Source organism: Schistocerca piceifrons, chromosome 6, assembly GCF_021461385.2.
Source record: "Schistocerca piceifrons isolate TAMUIC-IGC-003096 chromosome 6, iqSchPice1.1, whole genome shotgun sequence".
Classification (NCBI taxonomy): domain Eukaryota; kingdom Metazoa; phylum Arthropoda; class Insecta; order Orthoptera; family Acrididae; genus Schistocerca; species Schistocerca piceifrons.
The window spans coordinates 313,902,600-313,924,172 of record NC_060143.1 but is presented as its reverse complement, the minus strand read 5'-3'; the positions used below and the strand labels follow the sequence as shown (position 1 = coordinate 313,924,172).

The following is a 21,573-nucleotide window of genomic DNA, read 5'->3' as shown; positions in this document are numbered from 1 at the left end:
GCGTTTCAGTCTGGAACCGCGCTCCTGCAACGGTCGCAGGTTCGAATCCTGCCTCGGGCATGGATGTGTGTGATGTCCTTAGGTTAGTTACGTTTAAGTAGTTCTAAGTTCTATGGGACTGATGACCTCAGATGTCAGGTCCCATAGTGCTCAGAGCCATTTGAACATTTCCCCGCTGCCGTCGTTCACCCTTGTCAAATACGGCCCGTGGTGCACCACAGTTGCCTCGGCGCCGGTTTTGTGTAGCACCGTTTTCTCATGCACATCATTAATCCCCAATCTGAAAAACTTACTTGGCTTTCTATTATTGATAGCGCGAATCCCATTTCCTGAAGCTTCAGTGGTGATGTTAGGATTTCCCTAGATGAAGATTTCATCGAGGAAAAATATTAGTTTTATATGTATTTTTTGTTCCTCTTCTTCCCCTTTTCTTTTCCCCCCTTCGGCTACAGGTACTGATGTCGAATTTATATTCATGCAAGTTTGACATCAGTAAAAACAGCTGAGAAGTTAAAGCAAACTGAAAGGGGGAATAAGAATACACTAAAAAAAAAACTTTTCGGTGAATAAATTCCATTAATCTCGCGACTGCACCACGTGAGTAACGGTATTTCCCCCTCCACTTCTTGCAATCCCTCTAAAGGCCTGAAGATACTTCGCGCGGTGTACATGTATTTACATCAGAGCTATGCATATTAGTTCCTCAGTGTGAATATTGTGTTCCGCAACATGTGAATACGCGACTCACTGCATGAGCCGTTCTGCTTCATCAGATGGAATTCGCCTATAGTTAAGCTAAGGAGGTGATGTATGCATTGTAATGTACAGTCATGTTTTGGTTAGTATTGTTTCAAATGAAGTTAGTATAAGGGAGAGGCAGAAAGTTACTGCCGACACATTTCAACCCTACGACAGAAGTACTCAGCGTACCCACCAGATTTTTTTTTTTTTTTGTTCTGTCTCTGCTGACTGTGAATCATAATTAACAGTGCCTTAGGTCATCGCTTCTGAAGAAAGTAGTCCACGGTTCAACGCAAGCTTTTGGTAACAAGGAACTACAGTCAGATATTAGTCCACTCTAAGCTGGTCACACCGCGGTAATGAGCGTTTGTTAGCCACTGGGACCAGAACGGGTTACTTTCACATTAACCATCACTGCCGTTTAGCGATTTCGGATGTTCCTTGTTGCAAAGAAATGCTAGGGTGATTTGCTTAGTCTGGTGAATTTCCATGAAACAATAAAACATTTTTGTTGTGCTTTCATGGTTGGTAAGCTTGATTATTCCAAGGATCGTATCAAGAATTTTATCAACGTAAAGGTTACGGTTTATTGCTGACAACTGTCTGAAATTGCCAGTGTGTCGACTGTTACTGAAAATCGAGAAAACTGAGTTTCGTGCTATTGTTAAACATTTTCATTTGAAGGGTTTAACTGCCGCACAGACCAAAACAAAACTGGGTGAAATTCACGTGGACTCTGCAGCGTCATTGGAGACCATTTACTTTTGGATTTATGAACGTAAACTTAGTCGGACAATCACCGAAGAAGCAACATGCTCCTGCAGTCCAGTTGGGGTCACCACAAAGAAAATCGTTGACAAAGTCCATGATATGGTAATGCAAGGATCCCAAATAGAGATTCGTGATACGGCTGAGACTGTAGGCATCTCAACAGAGTGCATAATATCCAGCATGGAAAATTGGCTATTAAGCTGTGTGGAAGGCGGGTGCCGCGATTGCTCAGTCATACAAAAGCGCATCTGGCACAACATTTTAACACTGTCTGGCCAGGTTTAATCGTAGTCTATAAGACTTTTTAAGCCGATTTGTGATTTTTGATGCATCTATCATTACACACCAGAGTCAAAACAACAGATGATGGCTGCTGAAAATGTACCAAAGGAGCCAAATACCGTTTTGTCATGTAGCAAGATAATGTGCTGTGTTTGTATGGGATTACCAAGGAATAATCCTATAGATTACTTGAAAAAATGCAGAATCATAACTAGACCCTATTGTGCTTCATTGTCTGTCTTTTTTCAGCCAACCCATGTTTCAAGAGATCTAAAATCGTCACGCAAAAAGCCATTTTTCACCAGAATAATGAATATCCCACACATCAGCACTGACAATGACCAAAGTGAATAAATTGGACTTTGAATTGCTCACCAGACTTGGGCCCTAGTGACAGCTTCCTGTTCCCTAATTTGAAATATTGGCTTGCTGGGAAGAAATTTTCAGCAAATGAGGAAGTGATAGTTGCAGTCAACGAGTGTTTCGCAGAGTTTGACAGAACCTATGTTTCCGATGGGGTGAAAAGTTGGAGTTTCGGTGGACCAAGTGTACATCACTCGCGAGGAGTTTGTGTGAAAAAGTAAAATGTGTTGTTTACGAAACAAACATTTTTTTCGTGCTTTTTACTACACTTACCAACTCACTCACGTAGCTATGTTACATTCAAGGTCATAGATTACTTTGTACACCCGGATGGTCACGCAACCGAAAAGCGTGTCGCTTCTTATGACTCTCTTAGCAGCTATGTCCTTGGGAGATCGTACAACAGGTATGACCGGGAAGTGGAGCCTCCCAGGCGATGTAACGATGCCAGCAGTCTCAGCAGCGTCAAGCTCTCACCAATGGAATGCCATTACGGTCTGTACGCAAGAGGAGAGCGTTCCCTATGCGTCATGGCAGTCTGCTGTGACGCCAGACCAAGCCGCCGCTGTCTCCATATCGCTATGTGAAGTTGCATGCACTGATGATCCGAAATATTACGACCGCCTACTTAATAGCGTGCTGCTCTGTCATTGGAATGCAGTATAGTAGCTATTATACGGGGCACGGATACGACAAATCGTTGGAATGTTTCTGGAAGTACGAAGGGTGTTCAGTGAAGACTGGCACTAACGTTCATACAACAGTGTATTGTAAAAAGCCACATATATCGACTTTTGTCACCCTCAAAATACTTCCTACAATTCAGTGCTCTTGTCCCACCTCTTCTGTCATTCCTGGAAGACGTGCAGGAAGCAATCCCTTGATATCCTCTTCAGGGTCGCCTCTCGTTGAACCGACGTCTCCTAAGTTCATTTTTTGCCATTGGGTTAAGACAAAAGTCACATGGAGTCAGTTTGGGGCTGTGAGCCTAAGGGGGTACCGTGGAGACGCGTTTTTGTGCCGTAAACTCGATGGCAGCGTTAGCAAATTTGGCTGGGCGTTATCGCGATGAAGCTTCCATTATCCTTCGTCTTTGGGGATGTGATCCTTTATCAGCCAACGGTCTTGCCGCAGTTGTAACACGGGCAGGCGGCGTGCACTCAACCCTTGTTAGGCCAATTGTGCAGCTATTTGACTGAGAAGTAGCGGCTCTGGTCACGTAAACTGACAACGGCCGGGAGAGCGATGTGCCGACAACATGCCCCTGCATGTCTTCATCCAGTGACGCTGATAGCTGAGGATGATACGGCGGTCGATCGGTACTGTTGGGCTTTCCGAGCTCTCTCTCTCTCTCCCCCTCTCTCTCTCTCTCCCCCTCTCTCTCTCCCCCTCTCTCTCTCCCCCTCTCTCTCTCCCCCTCTCTCTCTCGCTCTCTCTCTCTCGCTCTCTCTCTCTCCCCCCCCTCTCTCTCTCTCTCTCTCTCTCTCTCTCTCTCTCTCTCTCTGTCTGTCTCTGTGTCTGTCTGTCTGTCTGTCTCTCTGTCTGTGTGTGTGTGTGTGTGTGTGTGTGTGTGTGTGTGTGTGTGTGCGCGCGCGTGCGCGCTATCGCCAGGTAATCAAGTAAAGTTATAACCATTTTCTCCCTGGCTGAGTTCTGCGCTTGTGCCTTTTCTTTTGGTGCTGACTATGTTGCACCCATTCTGTGCTGTTGCGCTTCATCTGTGGGTCATAACAGTTCACCCATGTTTCGCCACAAGCATCTACCTCGTCCTCAACACATTGTTTCCAATAGTGGCACACACTGATAAGAGCTTGCATTTGCTGCGGAGTAAGCAGTCGCGATATCCATCGTTCATTTTCCCGGCCACTTCTGAATCCATGATGCCAACGGAAATATGGTCAACGATATATTGCAGAACCGCCATAAGCCCTTTTTAGGTAGTCGTAAGTTTCAGCTGCATTTTTCCCCCAAGAGAACACACAACTGTATAGCATAACGCTGTTCACGAAAATCAACTATGACGATGATCCAGCCAATTATGAAACACGTTCTGTCTCACAGGCTACCAACGCTCAACTGACAGAGCTGTCGCTGTGATATTTGCAGTGACTGGCGGTCAGATTACGAGGCTCATCGGCGCACTAATAAATGTCAAAAGCCGGCACTTATCGGAAGAAAAAATGTTTGGCGCCGCTCCTTACTGAATATCACTGTTATGTTGCAGCACATGTCTACGTACAGGCCACGCAGTTCACGTAAATTACGATCCTGTGGTTCGTTGGCGCGGAGTGGGCTCCCGATTGCGTCCTAGAAGTGTTCCATCGGATACAGGTCAGAGGAGTTCGGTGGCAAAGACTATAGTGTTCGTTAAATTGCCGTAGCACGATTTTGGGCGTTGTCACACTGACAGTTATCCCGCTGGAAGATGGCGTCGCCGCTGCAGAAGACATCAAGCATGAAGGAGTGCAGGTAATCTACGATTGTCCACGTTGTCCACAACTGCCGCTGAGCTGTCGTTTATCATCACACTTCCCATGGAGGCCCAGCCTACCACAATGTTCGAACACCCGTTCGCCTGGAACGTGACGTATCCGGACAACCTAATGTAACAAGGAACGTCTACATTTAAATCATACTCTGAAAGCCACAACACTGCTTGGCGGAGGGTACTTAAGGTACCACATACTATTCACCCTTCTTACATCCAATCGCGAATGGCACGTGGGAAGAATGATGTTGCTGAGCCTCTGCATTAGCTCTAATTTCTGGAATTTTCTTGTCGTGGTCATTCCGTGAGATGTATGTGGGAGGAAGTAATACACTTATGAGCCAAAACATTATGATCTCCCTCTTAATAGCTTGTTTCTCCGTTTTTGGAAGGAGATACATCACTGATTCTGCATATCAGCGATCCGACAATTCGTTGGTAGGTTTGTGGAGGTTTGTGGCATTAGATGTCTACGCACAGGTCATGTAATTCCCGTAAGTAACGGGCCGCTGATATGTGTACGCGGTGATGGCGCCCAATGGCGATCCAGATGGGTACCATAGGATTTACATCAGGCGGATTTGGTCGCAGAGACATCGTGAGTTCACTATAAATCTCCTTAAACAACTATAGCACGGTTCTGGTTTCGAGACACGGACAATTATACTACTGAAAGATGATCTCTTGTCTGATCACTTGCATCCATGTCCATTGTACATTCCGACGGACTTCGGCAATTCCAGCAGGACAATACCACACTCCACACGTCCAGAATTCCCACAGAGTGGTTCCAGAACCCTCCTGAGTTCGGGTGGCCACCAAATTCCCCAGACATGAACATTGTTGAGCACATTTGGAATGCCTTGCAACATGATGTTCAGAAGAGATCTTGACCCCTCGTACCCTTATAGCCCTGCAGGATTCATGGTGTCAGTTTCCTCCAGCACTATTACAGACCTGAGTCGAGTCCATGCCACGTAGTGTTGCGACACTTCTGCGTGTTCGCGGAGGCCGTACACGACATAAGGCAACCGTATCCGTTTCTTTGGGTCTTAATTGTATAAATAGTAATGTTACATCAAGGTAGCGCCTTGTAGTGTGCATTTGCTAACACTTAAGTCAGTTTCCGTATCATAAGGAGAACTGACGCACTTTGTCGAAAGTGAGTTCGATCGTCTGTAGTGGAGACATGTGTAAACATAAGCGTATTATTTAGTTTGGACGCACGAAGAACGTGACCCCAGGAGTGTAGCCGCCAAAGCCGCGGGGCGTGTTGACAGTGACCTAGAACGTAAACAGGCCGGCCTGTGGAATGCCGACGCATGCGGTATACTGCACATCTGCCCACGCAGCCGGCGACCCACGCCCAACGGCCGGCCTTACCTGAAAGCGAAAACCAGTCCGCCCCGCAGCGGACCTCCGATGGCGAAAGTCGACACCTCGCACTGCCCGCTGGTCGCCCTTCCCCGTACGCCACGCAGAGGAACTGCAGTCGTCCAGTTCCGCATACTGGACAGGGCTGAACGCCAGTTTTCACAAACGACCGCAAGGTGGCGCTATTTGCTTAACACAAGTACGGCTTTGCAAGTGAAACGTGGCTGGTAGTAAGTAGAGTGTGATGTTGACTCAAGGACCATCAGATTTCGTTCTCTCTTAGGTATGTTGTAAAGGGACCTGAGTATCTGGCTAGCCGTTTTTCATGCAACGGCCTCTAGTTTCCAAGAAAATCTATGAAGAAGTTCTACGCATACCTCTATATTCGTAACGTTAGTTCTGTTTCGATCACTTGAGTGCAGCACAGCGGCAAATGTTCAAATGGGTCTGAGCACTATGGGACGTAACATCTGAGGTGATCAGTCCCCTAAAACTTAGAATTACTTAAACCTAACTAACTTAAGGACATCACACGCATCATTGCCCGAGGCAGGATTCGAACCTGTGACCCTAGCGGTTGGGCGTTTCGAGACTGAAGCGCCTAGAACCGCTCGGTCACTGCGGCCGGCCGGCTAATGTTCACGACTGCGTTTGTCGGTACCTTTTCAAATCCCATCCGTCGCCCTTTTTCCCCCATTACCGGTTCATGTGGAGAGCAGACTCATCACACACTTCACGATCAGATCTTTGTATATAAAAGAGAAGCATGTGCCTCCATCGTTAAATTATCCCACCCATATCTAATCCATTTTGCCAATCCTGTAATATGCAGTTTTAGAGGCAGGTTGAAATTTTTACGGAAACAATCAAGATGTCGCGGACTTGCTAAAGGGTGAGAAATCGCTTCGAGCGAAGAGTCCATAAAAATACGTTCGTTTAGTCCACGTCAGTTTAGTGCACCTTCTTTCACAGGAATTGTAAACCACGCGTGATTCGCATGCAAAGTGATCGGAGGAGGAACAATCTTCTTGAATTTAAACGAAGTGTGCTTACCAGTATCGCTTCTGAAGGTTTCTTTGCAAGGCACTAGCTTTCATTAAATGTGCTTGGTGTCCTATGAATTAGTGTTTCAGTTGCTTCTACGACAAATACTATCAAAAATTCTGTTCCAGCAGGGGAAAACAAAAAACTGGTTCAAATGGCTCTGAGCGCTATGGGACTTAACTGCTGTGGTCATCAGTCCCCTAGAACTTAGAACTACTTAAACTCAGCTAACCTAAGGATATCACACACATCCATGCCCGAGGCAGGATTCGAACCTGCGACCGCAGCGGTCGCGCGGTTCCAGACTGTAGCGCCTAGAACCGCTCGGCCACCCCGGCCGGCGGGGAAGGGAAACATACAAGCGATAGCGAGTAAGATTATTCTGTGATGTAATCTGTAATAAACCTAATACACGTTTGAAGAAATTTTGCTCGTATGGTAGATTTATTAATTAAATTACTACGGAGAAAATGAAAAATTTTCGATAATTTTTCATGACATATACTGTTTAATGATACTCTGTACGACGAAATAGAAAACAAGAAACTCACTAGGAGGATGTGATCGCTTACCAGATCGGTAGTTGAGAACCTTAGCCGCTGCACTATGCTCGCTTGGTCGAAACATGACGGACGTTATGGGCATAGGAGATAAGCACAAAACTTGGACATCGATCGTCTAGAAGCTGGAGGTCGTCGCATGAAAAGCTGCTAGTCAGGTTCTCAGGACAGGCACATCTGCAGCATACCTGAGACTATAGTTGTAAAACTACCGTAGGTTGCAGCAGACGGTCTTAAGTCAGCGTAGTTTACGATAGTTTTTCTAGTAGCTTCTAACTGTTAAGATCGTACTCGCGCTATGTGTACATTGTGTTGCATACCTGTCGTTCGTTACCTATAACGATCACTTTCTTTGCATACGTTACCATTGTCTTTCTACACTCCCCTAAAAACCGAAAGTGGTGAACCGTCGGTAAACTGAATATGTAAACGGTTGGGTAATCCCGGGAAAATTTTTGTTCTGCATAGTTACCCTCCTGTCCGTTAGTTCAAAACGAAGTGTTTATAGCAAAATTCAAATTTTCAGTGATCAATTTGGGTTTTATTCGAAAATTGTTAATTTGTAACGTGAACCAGAGGGATGTCATAGGAGAAGTAAAGGAAACAATTGTGCCTCATTGTTTAGAGGCACAAAACGCGTGGGTGTTTTCAGCTCGTTACTAAATGCAAATAAGTAAAAGGCCGAGTTGATAGGAGCTGAAGGAGTCCAGGTTGCAATAATATGCGATACGGCACACATTTAGAGAGAAGGATTAATATTCAAGAAACACATAGTACAATGAAATTACTTATCTTCAGTAGTTTGTAGGACTGCAGCTGCAGCTATGAACTGACAGTCTCGTAACATGGAATACCATGAACTAATACAACATATTCTGAGGGACTGAGCCTGATGGGCTTCCTCAGAGACTCAATGCAAACATTACAAAACTGGCTGAGGGCCGATTACGAAAGTGCGTCTGCCTAGGTTGAAATCTAGCTAAGAAGTGAACGAGGCACACGTCAGTTCCGTCGAGATGCACAGCCCGCTAGAGTGCGCTGTGCTCGCCAGACGATGGGCTGCCAACCTTGTGTTGTAGTAGTATCTGTGGCAATGATATTACAGAAACCATACAGATTTATCAAGCAGCAAGCTCAACAAATCGATGAAATAAATAAAACTGCAAAAGAGAAACGTAAGAAAAATAGCTTCAATATTTTGTCGAACTTACATGAAATATGTTTGTTTTCCATAAACGGCTTTCGCATTTATCATTGATAACAGGAAACTCCTGCGTTTGCTCAAAACAGCGTGTTCTATTAATTATTATTTGTGTGTGTGTGTGTGTGTGTGTGTGTGTGTGTGTGTGTGTGTGTGTGTGTGTGTGTGTGTGTGTGTGTAAGGGGGGGGGGTACTGAAGTTACCCGATCAACTAATTTGCATTGGGTATGAAATGCAATTTATACTGTATATGATAATAAGATACGCAACGGACTAAAACGGAACGATGTGTGGTTCTGATTATGTGCAAATCAAACAAGCAAGCATACAAACAAAAACAAAGGGAAGGCGTCAGTTCCCAGTTTCTCTCTAAAACATTCATATATATTTCTCTCCCTGCCAATAATATCAATACTACCGGTGATTCTACAATTTACTACGTCGTTTGTATAGTGTACCAAAACCATCGAACGATTGCTTCGGTGGAGAGCAACTGGAAGACTCATCACAATCTGTTATTAAAAGGTGTGATGGTCCCCTGGTGAGTCATGGACCCATAAATAGCGTTGTAGCACTGGAGTTGATAGCAAGGCAGACGCCTCTCGTAGAATACAGATGTTTGGGCAGCCCGGAAGCGGCGAGGTGCCTCGGCCGGTCGCTCCGTTACTTGGCTTCCGGGACGCCACAAGGCAGCGTTCTTCCGGTATCCGCTTTCCTCGCACTCGCAGCTATAGCCGGCTAGCGGACGACTCTGGGACGCCGTTGCTCTTCCTGGCGGGCGATCTGTGACCCACACTGAGGTTCGTGGGATACCTCCCAATATCGTGTCGGACCTCCTCCTGCCCAGCGTAGAAGAGCAGCTTGACGTGGCATCCACTAAACAACTCGTTGCGGGTCCCTTGCAGAAACATTGAGCAGTGCTGCCTCTACAGCCGTCCATAATTGCGGAAGTGTTGACGGCGCAGGGTTTTGTACACGAACTGACCCCTCGATTATGTCCCATAAATATTCGGCGGGATTCATGTCGGGCGATCTGGGTGGCCAGATCCTTCGCTCGAAATGTCCAGAATGTTCCTCAAACCAATCGCGAACAGTTGTGGCCCCCAGTGAAATGGCCCCATTGTTCGGGAACATGAAGTCCATGATTGACTGCAAATAGTCTCGAAGTGACCGAACATAACCATTTCCAGTCAGCGATCGGTTCAGTTGCAATGGTCCATTCCATGTAAACACAGTAATGGAGAATGCTTGAAGTTTATTATTCCTGGCACTCTTCTGACACTCTGGAACTCGGAATATTGGATTCCGTAACGATTTCCGAAAAGGAATGTCTCATACGTCTAGCTCCAACAACTATTGCGAGTTCAAAGTCTGGTAATTCTCGTCGTGCGACCATAATCACGTTGGAAACCTTTTCATATGAATAGCCTGAGTACAAATAACAGCTCCGTCAGTGCATTACCCTTTTATACCTTGTATACGCTATACTACCGTTGTGTGTTTATGTGCTTGTCGCTATCCAATGACTTTCGTCACCTCAGTGATTGTTGGAATCAAAAAGGGTTCCGAAAACAACGATCGTGTGAAACTAACACCCAAAACTCCAGATGTCTCCCATGTAACAATTTCACGTGTAAACTGTAACAAAAAAAATCGCCGTCAGTGGGTATCGAACTCGGGACCTCTCGCTCGACAATCTGACGCTCTACCAACTTTTTTTTTTAAATCGCTTTTGTTCGTTGCATCTGCTCGGGGCGGACGTCGTAAGATGTCAGTCAGATCGATACCAAACGATGTGTGTCGGTAGAGTATCAACCAAAACACTGATTTAGTTTGTGCTGCGTACTGTGGTCCAGTAGAACATGTGTAAATGGTAATTAAAAGGAACACCAGAACTACAGAGTGTAGGAAAGGCGTATCAGACAGTTGAGAATATACACACACCTGGTAGATTAGTTGACAGTCGGCACGGTAGCTCAGCGTGTTCGGTCGGAGGGTTAGCTGCCCTCTGTAATAAAAATAACTGAGTTACTCGATCACCAATCGGTTTGGCACTTGTAACTAACGAAACGAAGGTAGGCTGCCAGAAGAACATTGCTCCAAACTCCGAAACGTCCTTTTACATGTCAGAGAAATGTTTTCCCATATAACAATTTCACGTGTGAACTGTTACAAAAAAAGTCAGCGTCAGCGATTCTCGAACTCGAGACCTTTCGCACGACGACCTGACGTCCTGCCTACTCACCTACCACACATCTTTCTATTCAGAGTTCATAGAGACGCTTTCCCTATATTCCATAGTTTTGGTCTTTTAATTACCGTTTATACATGTTCTACTGTTCGACAACGCACAGTGCGAACTAAATCGGTGTTTCGGTTGATACTCTATAGACACACGTCGTTTGGTACGGATCTGAGTGTCTGAGATCTGGAGGTTTGGATGTCAGCTCTGTTCGGCCACGGGATGCAGAATGCAGTAGATACAGATGCCCTGGTAGATAGCGTTTTTCTTAACTGCCGGAAAGCATTCGATATGCTTTCCGGAACTGTTAGATATCGTACCACACTGCCGCCTAATAAACAAAGTAATAGCGTACGGAATGTAAAGTTAACTCAGTGACGGGATTGAAGTGATCCAAGCTAACATAACATAGCATGTCTTTCTGAACAGAAGAAAGTCTCCGAACGAAAAAGTTACTTCGGGTGTACTCCAAGGGAATGTTAGGACATTAGTTTTTACAATATATACGAGGTTGTCAGGAACAGTCTAAAAAGCTTTTAATGATGATGCAGGATAGGTTGTGCTGAGAAATAATTTTTGGGAAGAATTTGGATACTTTGCGCCATTTACGAGTTAATTATCATTGAAGTTAGCCAATCAGGCCGTTGTGTGCGCAATTTCAAGCGCTTGCACGGGCAAGAATTCTGTAATGCTCAAGTATCTGTGGGTTCGTGAGTTACATGTTCACATGCTCATCACCTGTTAAAACGTGCCTTTTTCGGATGTAATAAATTTAAGTTAAATGAGGAAGACCTACGTTTATTTGATTTCGAGAAGCAAACAACGCGCGTGGCTGGATTGAACTGTGTGTATTTAAAAAAAAAACTCGACTGTGAAAAAATTGGGACTTTGCACGGGCGCTGATGACCGCGCAGTTGAACGCCCCACTAACAAATCATCAACAACAACAACAACAACAACAACAACAACAACGCGCGTGGCGATACTGTCCGTTTTTGAATTCGCGTACACAACGACCTGATTAGCTAACTTCCGTGAAAATTAAGCTATAAACGGCGTAACGTATTGAATGTTTTTTAACATCCTTACAAGCTTTTGAGACAGTTCGTGACCACCATATGTGTGGTAAGACGAGTAAAAACACTGCAAGAATCTGAAAAATACGTGTAGGATGTTAGGACTAGAAGTGCACATATTTTTTATTGGTGGGTTAGGACAGTGTACTGAACAGCACTACACTATTTACGTCGTTTGTAGATTAATAATTATAGCTATTCGGAGTAGTAAGTTTTTAGGTTGGTTAGTACCTCCTAGTGTATGTGGCAAGAGCAAGCCTTTAACACTTATTTTCCCTAGGGCAGCAGGTCTACTGTAAAAGTGTGGACACGTGGACGCAAAGCGGCAAGTCTGTATTGACAGGCGTAGCCCACTTACAAGGGGAGGCCATGATTTTGAGATTGCGGATCTACTTCAAAACTTCGTACATCTTTAGTAGACGAATAAAACAACGTAACGTGCAAGGAGTAAGGTGCCCTACTTAGGAAATTCCGAGAAGTGGTCAGAGGGCTGGCTGTCCTCTGTAGTAGTAATTATTATTATTATTATTATTATTATTATTATTATTATTATTATTATTATCATAAAAACTGAGTGAAATATTCAACGATCAACTAGAACAGGTGTCATATGACGTCCGCCCCCGACCTGTGGTCGAGAGGGGAAAAAAAAACAGGTGGGTAGCAGTCGAGCTTCCGAAGACGAACGTGTATGAGCTGACGGTTCGATTCCCACTCAAACCTTCATTTTTGTAGTACAAGTGTAAATTCTGTGGTGCTCGAAAAATTCGCACCTACACTATTCGTTCTTGAGACATTAGAGACGTCTCACTGCTAAGCAGGTTAACTGCCAAATTGAGCCTACCTCTGTCTCTGCAGCTCGAAGCGTCGAGGTGGAAAGTAATTGTGGGTACCTTACCAGATTGCATGTATAAAGGAGTTCGCAAATCATGACAGGCATACATTGTCAGGAAAAGTCTGTGTTACTTTATTTACTTGTCCATAGTTATTAATATGTTTGTTCTAATAATTATAATTTTAATAATAAATTAATAATAAATTATAATTCTAATAATTATAATTTAAGTAAAAATAGTAATTAGTCCAGTAACATGGAATTATCTAAAACTTCATGCAAATGCATGTAGCTTTTTTAAATTATATTATCTCTCAAATGTTATGACGAGTGGCGAAGAAAAATGTAGATTAAAAATTAAGTTCGAGCGTGGATCGAACCGTCGCATTCATGTTCGTCTTACGAAGCTCGAACGCTAACCGCTTGAACACCACGAACTCTTAAGGTCCGGCACCTACGCACAGATACTTCATACGCAATACACGCGTAAAACTTCTCTTGCGATTTTCTCGGAAATACCAGAGTGGAGTACCTTATCGCTTGCACATTATGTTGTTTGGCCTACTAAAGGTGTACAAAGTCTGAGGTAAATCTGTGATCCCAACGTCGTGGCTTCCCTTGTCTGTGGTGCAGCTACGACCGTACAGAAAACATCAGGTAGTAAATTGTGTGAAATGTTTGTGGGAAGACGTTAGATACAGAGAAAATAACTATCCTCGCACTGATCTGTGTACATATTAGGGTACGACATACACAAACATCTGCATTTGCACCCTTCACACCATTTATATTACATTTTGGGCGTAATAAACGAACGAACAGAAAAAATAGGAGTCACACTATCGGTGCTTGACGGAACCATGCTTACTTCCACGTAGGGATCTCTCTCTCTCTCTCTCTCTCTCTCTCTCTCTCTCTCTCTCTCTCTCGCCCCCCCCCCCCCCCCCCACACACACACACACACACACACATTACGTAACTGCGTTGGGCTGCTAGTCAGGTGTCACTTTCTAGCGCCTGCCTCTTTTCCGCGGTCACCTGATCCTATTCCGGTGTTTCACGGCGATCCTTAATGGGTGTTAATGCTGGTTCCGCGCAGCAGATAATCTGCTTTTCCGAACGACTGACGCAACGCTGGTGGCGTCAGCTTTCTCTAGCCCGGAAACCACAGACCGCCTCCCGCAGCGACTTCCGACCACTTACCAGCGACACTGCGACTTGCCAGCCAGCAAGGTACATAACCGCCGCATCAGGAAGAGGCTGCGCTCGCCTCGTTCCGAACCTGTTTCGGAATTACTCCAGTAAAACAGCCCGTACTGTCGATTCAAAACACTGTTTCATGACGGTTGCTTCCCAGAATGGACCTTATTATACCACGTCTTCCAGTGTTTTGTTCACTGTTTAACATTCTAGTCTGTGGCTCTTTATGCAAGGATGTTATGAAAATGTTTACATTTAATTTCAGGAGCAGAATCTTAGTTCAGTCTTAGCTAGGAATCTGAAACACTTCGGAGTGTTTGAGTTTGTATATTCCAGATTTACGGTAGGGACTCTTGGAGGTATTTACATCATAGATTACTTTTTGCTGTAATTTATTATTTGTGGAGAAGCTGATTGTGATATGTTTTCTTTTAAAATAAGTTTGCTATTTGGTATGAAAATGGGCCTATGTATGGGAGAGCAGCATATTTAGGTTTGGCTTCTGTGGCTCACTCATTCGGCTTTTAAGTGACTGCTGTGAAGTAGCTCTGTGGTTTTTGTCTGCATTTTGTTGTGGAGTTTTTCTATTATTATGGGTGTATATCCATTATTATGAGCAACTGTTTTAATTATATTGGTTTCATTTTGTTGGTCTGTGTTACTCATTGGTACTTTTTTAATTCGGTGTAGCATCGTTCTGAAATATGCCGTTTTTTGTTAGCGGGGGTGGCAAGATGAGTTGTCAATACTAACATCTGTGGTGGTAGGTTTTCTGTAAATACTAAATTGATGTTTATTGTTACTACCGCAAATTTTCAGGACAAGAAAGTTAATGCTTTTATTAGTTTCATGTTCAACTGCGAAATTAATATTTTTGTGCATTTTGCTTAGATCTGCTGCTAATGTATCTATTTCATTGCTTCTACCATCAAAAAGCAAGATTGTATCATCAACATATCTTCTCCAGTAGATTATTTTGTTTGAGATGTGCTGGTTGTTTCAGAAAAATTTGTGTTCTATATGGTCTGTGTAAATGTCAGCCAATATCCCAGCTAAGCTACTTCCCATTGCCAAACCATTTTGTTTGGGGGGGGGGGGGGGGATCAGTACCATCTCTTTTAATTTATGTGGTTCGTGTGTCTCAATTGCCGTCGATACTATTTATTTGAAGTTAAATCAGATGTGCTCTGCGATTACATATTCACAGTGCAAGGCGTGGAAACTGTCTCTTAGGAAGGCTTGTAACTAACTTTTATATGCTTTTTAAATAGATATATTTTGCATTTACTTTTGGTGGGTTTGGGTGTTACGGTATTCAGACTCCCTACAACGACCTTGTTGTCACTTATCCCTGTATCGACCATGATGTTCCCTGTTTACTGAGGATTATTCATTGCTAAGAGGTCAAATATGTTTTCGCAACCATTTACATTTAGAGTGGGTTCCTGAACTAAGTGTTCAAAATAATCATCTGAGAACGCTTTTAAAACGATTTTTGATGAGTTTTATGTCTACCTCAGACACGTATTTTCGCCAAGATATCGAGAGTAGGCTGAAGTCATCACAAACTATAACTGTTTGAGCGGGGTACCTATTTGAAATGAGACCAAAGTTCCTTGTGAATTGTTCAGCAACTGTGTCACCTGTGTCGGCGGGGGTGAGGGACCGGGAAAAGGAAGCAATTATTAAATTATTGAGGTTGTCACGTACTACCTCTACCCTTACTCACAGTAACTATCTACTTTGACTTTATTACTATGTAAACTACATGTGACAGCAGTAAACACTCCACCACCCACTGCGTTTAATCTGTCCTTTATGGACACGCTTTCGACCTTTGCAAAAACTTCGGCTGAACGTATTTCCGGTTTCAGCCAACTTTCCGTATTTATAACAATTTGAGCCTCAGTGCTTTCTGTTAGCGCTTGGAGTTCTGGTTCTTTCCAAACACAGCATCGACAATTTACAATTTATGCTTCATGTTCATGTTTCTAGGTATCCTTTTCTGTATTTATCCTGCACTCTTTCAGACTGACGCCCGTTCTGTAGTTTCCCTAGACCCCGTAACGTAAAAAAAATTAAAAAAAAAAAACAAGCAAAAAACACCCAGTTCCGTCTACACAGTCCCCGTTACCCTTGTAGCTGTTTTCTGTGCGTAGTGGACCCCTGACCTATGAAGTGGAATCCGCAAACCCACCACCTTATAGCACAAGTCGAGGAATCCCAAGCGCACACGGTTGCAGAACCGTCTGAGCCTCTGATTCACACTCTCAACTCGGCTCTGTACCAAACGACGACAGTCGGTTCTGTTAACAATGCGACAGATGGCGAGGTCCGCATTCATCTCGCAAGCGAGATTGACATTCTTCACTAGTTCATCTAGCCACCCGAAACTGGAGAGGATCTCTTACGATCGAAAGGGACACACATCGTTAATTCTAACATGAGCCACCACTTGCAGCTGGCTGCAACATGTGCTCTTCATGGCATCCTGAAGCTCCCTTTCCACATTTGGAATGACTCCTCCGGGTATGCACACAGTGCACTCCTTCTTGGCTACCATATCCCTAAGAGGCCCCATTACGAGCGCCAACGTTGGAGCTATCATTGACACGTCTCTACGTACACAATATCGGTCGCTTAAGGCTGAGGCTCATCCTGGACTCTGATGTATTTGAAAAGGGCTCGGTGGGTTCTCAGCTCCTTTATACCCAAATCCAAGCTATGTTCTGTTTGTAACAAACATGTCGTGAACGAAACGTTAAGCGCTTAGCGTCCGTCCTTCCTTCGTTAGTGCAGTTGAGTCAATGGAGCGGTTAAGCTATTTAATGAAATGGGTCAACTTCTTAGTAGTCTCGACCGTGGATACCGCCCTACAATCTTCTTGCAAATAATGAGTGTTGCTCCCTACTAGGAATGATGTCAAGGGACCTGCCGTGTCTACGGTCTCATGATTAATATTCATTTCCCACGAAGTGCCTGGTTTACCGGTTTCTCATCGCCGTTGATCCTGAGCAACCGTGACAAGACAGGGAGGCCTACCAAGGTTAACTACGGTCTCCATCCGAGGCCCTTTCGTCTGGCTATTATTCCGCGCCGCGACGCTTCATGTAAAATGCATATTTTTGTATTCTCGAGGTTGGCTCGCATTGTTGTACGGGCTTAGGTCGCGGCTGTTTTTTTTTTTTTTTTCCTTGAAACTTCCTGCCATTACAAACGCGCATCGCATTTCGCACGCTGTAAGCGTAATTCTCCCTGAGTACCGTGTAGACTCAATGACCGTTGCCGTTGCCGATGATTGCAGAAATGTTCCGATTTGCAATTCCCCCTGTTCCTTACCGATCTGAAGGTTTGGTCCTTTAATTAGACGTGACTGATAAGGAAGTTGTGCTTATCATTTACGAATTTCCCTTCAGACCTATTCCGATTTGCATGTCATCACAATGACCTCCTTTTTGTAGTTCTGTATCAAAATAATTTTGTATTTTTTTCAAACTACACGCCCTACATTAACTATTTTCTCAGGACATTGTTCTTGGTGATTATGTCAATCAGTTATTTCTCTATGGATTGTTACAGAGTGCGTAAAGCATCTACATGGAGTGGATGAAACATGGAAAAACAAGAAACAAACATACTACCAAGCCTAAAAAAGGGTTCAAATGGCTCAGAGCACTATGGGACTTAACTTCTGAGGTCATCAGTCCCCCAGGACTTAGAACTGCTTAAACCTAACTAACCTAAGGACATCACACACATCCATGCCCGAGGCAGGATTCGAACCTGCGACCGTAGCGGTCGCGCGGTTCCAGACTGTAGCGCCTAGAACCGCTCGGCCATACCACGCCTAATATGGGTAGGCAAACAGTTGGCATTCGAAACATCTTCCAGTCCTCTCGTAACGTATAAATGAAGGCCCTGTAAGGCTTTCAAGGGCATCTTACAGCTATACAAATTAAATGGTAATAAACTTGTTTTGGTCGCCAGTACAATTTTTGTTATCTCGTGAAGTGTTTGGGGATAAAAATCATAATTTTTTTATAGGAAACATAGAAGATACTTAATAGCATACCTTGCAACAATGGCTTAGAAAGGTGACTGTTAAAACCATGTAAAGTAGCTGGTCGCCTCTTAACTGCATTTAGTAACGCCATCAGTGCACAAATTGGCATAGGCCTTTACTGTTTGTATTAGATTTTTAACTAATTGTTTCATATTTTTGATTCCGGCGATTTACTGCAAACTACACAACATTTTCTGTATCCTGAAGAATTACTAGGTAACCGTCAAAGAGGTGGAAGGGGGGGGGGGGGGAGCGAGAGCGAGAGGCATAACTTTCTCTCTCCTCAGGAATTAGTAGTACATTTATTGGGTGATTAATTAAATTGCAGCTACTCACAGAGGTGCAGTAAGGGCTGTAATTATCGTATGGCACCGAAAATTGGTAGATGTACTTATGCGTTAATGCGGAACCGATTTATGCTGGAAAAATATTAGTTCAAAGTTTGACCACCAAGTGCAAATTTGGCCCTGTAAATGCGAGAAAGATACGTAGAAATGTTTCCATTGTGTATTAGGAACGGGACGTGGACAGAAAAGGTCGAACAAGTAAGAAAGGTATAATACTGATATTATTGTTTATTGCTGGTTTCACAGTTAGTTAAATATGAACATAGGAAACGTCGACGAGATGCTGTACAGCGCCAGGTGGCCAAAATTGAAACTACTTTTCCAGCGTAAATCGGTTCAACATTAACGCATTTAGCATATCTAAAAGTTATCGCCGCCATACCGTAGTTAGAACCCACAATGGACCTCCATGAAGAACTGCACTTAAATCATAACCACCCGGTAGCTTGCAGCCCGTGTTTTGCCATAGTGGTTTGCAATGTATAATGACCGTGTACATCGTATAGACATTGTGATTGTGTACCCTTTGATTACGGTCACCTGCAAGTGTTGCGGCGCCATAGCAACTCTTCTTCCCGTCACTAGCCGCTAACGACCGCCTCGTTGTGTGTTTCAGGGTTCCGACCCGCGGGTCGCTACTTGCAGAGGCAAGCTCCAGAGCAAGCGCTCCAAGCTCAACCAGGAGATCAACAAGGAGCTGCGTCTGCGAGCCGGCGCGGAGAACCTCTTCAAGTGAGTACCCCGCCTGGAACAGCCCAGTGCAAAAGCATTCACTCATGAGCAGCTGCCAGTAACTAGGAAAAGAACAAGGTTGGAACGTCAGTTGCCGGACTAGCATTCGTGAAAGTAAGGTGGGCTGGTGCGGAAACGTATGCACCAGCATATTTAGGCTCCGTAGAGCCTAGGCCGAACAAGTGCTTTGGATCCAACAGGGGAAATTTTGTGATAACCCCTAAACATATTAACTTTGAACTATTGTTTTCGTACACTTGTAAATGAAAGCTGTTACCTACACGAGGTTTGTTGAACACCACATTGATTTACGAGACATTATCTTATTGCAGCTAATATGAGCGTACGTACCTCCGTACTTTGAATAATTCCTCCCCATGTTGGAAAACGAAAAGGCCGGAAATACTTTTTTCATGTTGTTATTTCTGACTAAGAAATTAATTAAAATAACCATATATCGTCTTTCACCCGGAAAAAATTAGTAGTGAAAGGGTTAACATGGATTCAACGGTGCAGCCCGCCATATTTCACATTAACAAACGTTTCTAGATACGAAAAAAGTGGCGAGTGGCACAAAAAACCCTGAATGGACGAGTATTCGAACTTGAAACATTTACATGCCGTTGTTCACCATTTTATCACTGTCTTATATAACACAGTGTTTAAATTTCGTTTAATTACACATTTATCTATGGAATTTCCGATTTAATGAAATGCTGAAATTAAAACAACTTCATCAGTTTCAATCATTAAAGTATTCACCAGGATTTATCAGTGTCTATCGCAGTAAAAAGAAACACATTTTTGAAAAAAACAAGAAAGTTGTTAAAGTACATGTAAAATTTCGGTTTTGACAATAATGCAGTAAGGAGGTTGTGTACTAATTTTTGGAGTTGTTTCCAGTTGTCATTAGTGTAATTACTACAAAGAGACATATTTATAAAAATACATACGTAATGTAAAAAGAAACATAGCTTGATTTTTGAATTTCCCACTAAAACGCTTCCTGTCGACTGGTAACCGTCCTATGACGACGAGAATCGGTAAGATACGTCAGACTCTATGCATCGTAAGACATTGTACGTTTCCGCTAATATGTTTTTAACGAATTACGTTTATCGAAAATGAGTTCCTCCAGCTTAAAGAGCTCAAGAATCCGCGTCTGACGTCAGGAAATAAAAAATAGGGACTGATTTGGATGAAACTAAGTATGGAACACCAAGGGCAGAACAACCTCGTCTCTGATATTCAGCAGTCCAGTCTTGTTGGGAAACATTGCCTTACACGACGACGGAATAAGCACCGGTGACGTTACAGTCTGTGAGAGTACTGTAAGGGCGAGAGCAGCAACCACAATGCAGATCAGTTACGGCTTGACTGTGGTAGTAAAGTATTCGTCCGAAAGCTCATGGACGTACAACCACTTGACTCAGCTAGAAGGCCGTGAAGATTTTATTCAGTCATATGTCGCTCCGAGACAATGCTTTTTTACTCGTAAAGCATTTTTTTCTCCACAGACACGGAGTATGGCGTGGGAGAAGATCAAAGCCGTCTTCAAACGGAGCGAACTAGGTGACGTTTACGTGGAGCTGTAACAGTTTCGTGTCATAACTTTCGCCAGTTTCACGTTCAGGAGGCATTGTTGCGTGTGAATTACACAATACGTTCTGCGATGTTTTGGCAACGTGCTGCTAAACATTAGATTAATAAAAGGCAAAGGACGCTCAGTACGTCACAAGCAGAACATGGAAGACGCCATACTGGACTTCATCGTTTTCAGTTGAAGCTCATTTTGGTGGGTTTTATATTATAATTTCTATCCTAGGAATATATGCTATTTCAAAGCACAAGAACACTGAGAATCTCTCGAAAACGCGTGAAGAGAGATAGTGTCAAATGGCGTAGACGGCGTCCTTCCATCTCTTCGGTCTACTTTCAGACTCACGTTCAGAATATCTGACAGGCTAGATATTGTTCTGGAAGTTCGTAAAGACTCCCCAGTGGTTTTTTTTTCCCCACGCTAAGACGCCCGAAACTCGGTACGCACAACGTTGACGCCAAATGCACGGTCCGTGTGCCGACGGTTTAAGGGTGGTTGCAGAGAATTGCGGGCGGCGCACTCGCAGTGCGTCGCTCCGGGAGGTCCCCTGGCCGCTGATTGGGTTGGCCACGGTATTATTTTCGCACATAATGTCGCCCCTTAATTGGGGCAATTTTCTCCTGCGAAGCGCGCCGCGCCGGACCGGCGCAACAA

At 44.0% G+C, this 21,573-nt stretch overlaps 1 protein-coding gene across 3 annotated transcripts in view; it reads left to right on the top strand.

Annotated features, from left to right (window-relative positions):
• Positions 1 to 21,573, top strand: part of LOC124802563 (rhophilin-2) — a 492,713-nt gene that overhangs the window by 304,764 nt on the left and 166,376 nt on the right. For all 3 annotated transcript variants that reach the window (XM_047263432.1, XM_047263431.1, XM_047263433.1), the window contains one exon: positions 19,204 to 19,319. In XM_047263432.1, coding sequence (XP_047119388.1) covers positions 19,204 to 19,319 — 116 coding nt within the window. The remainder of the gene's footprint in view (positions 1 to 19,203; positions 19,320 to 21,573) is intronic.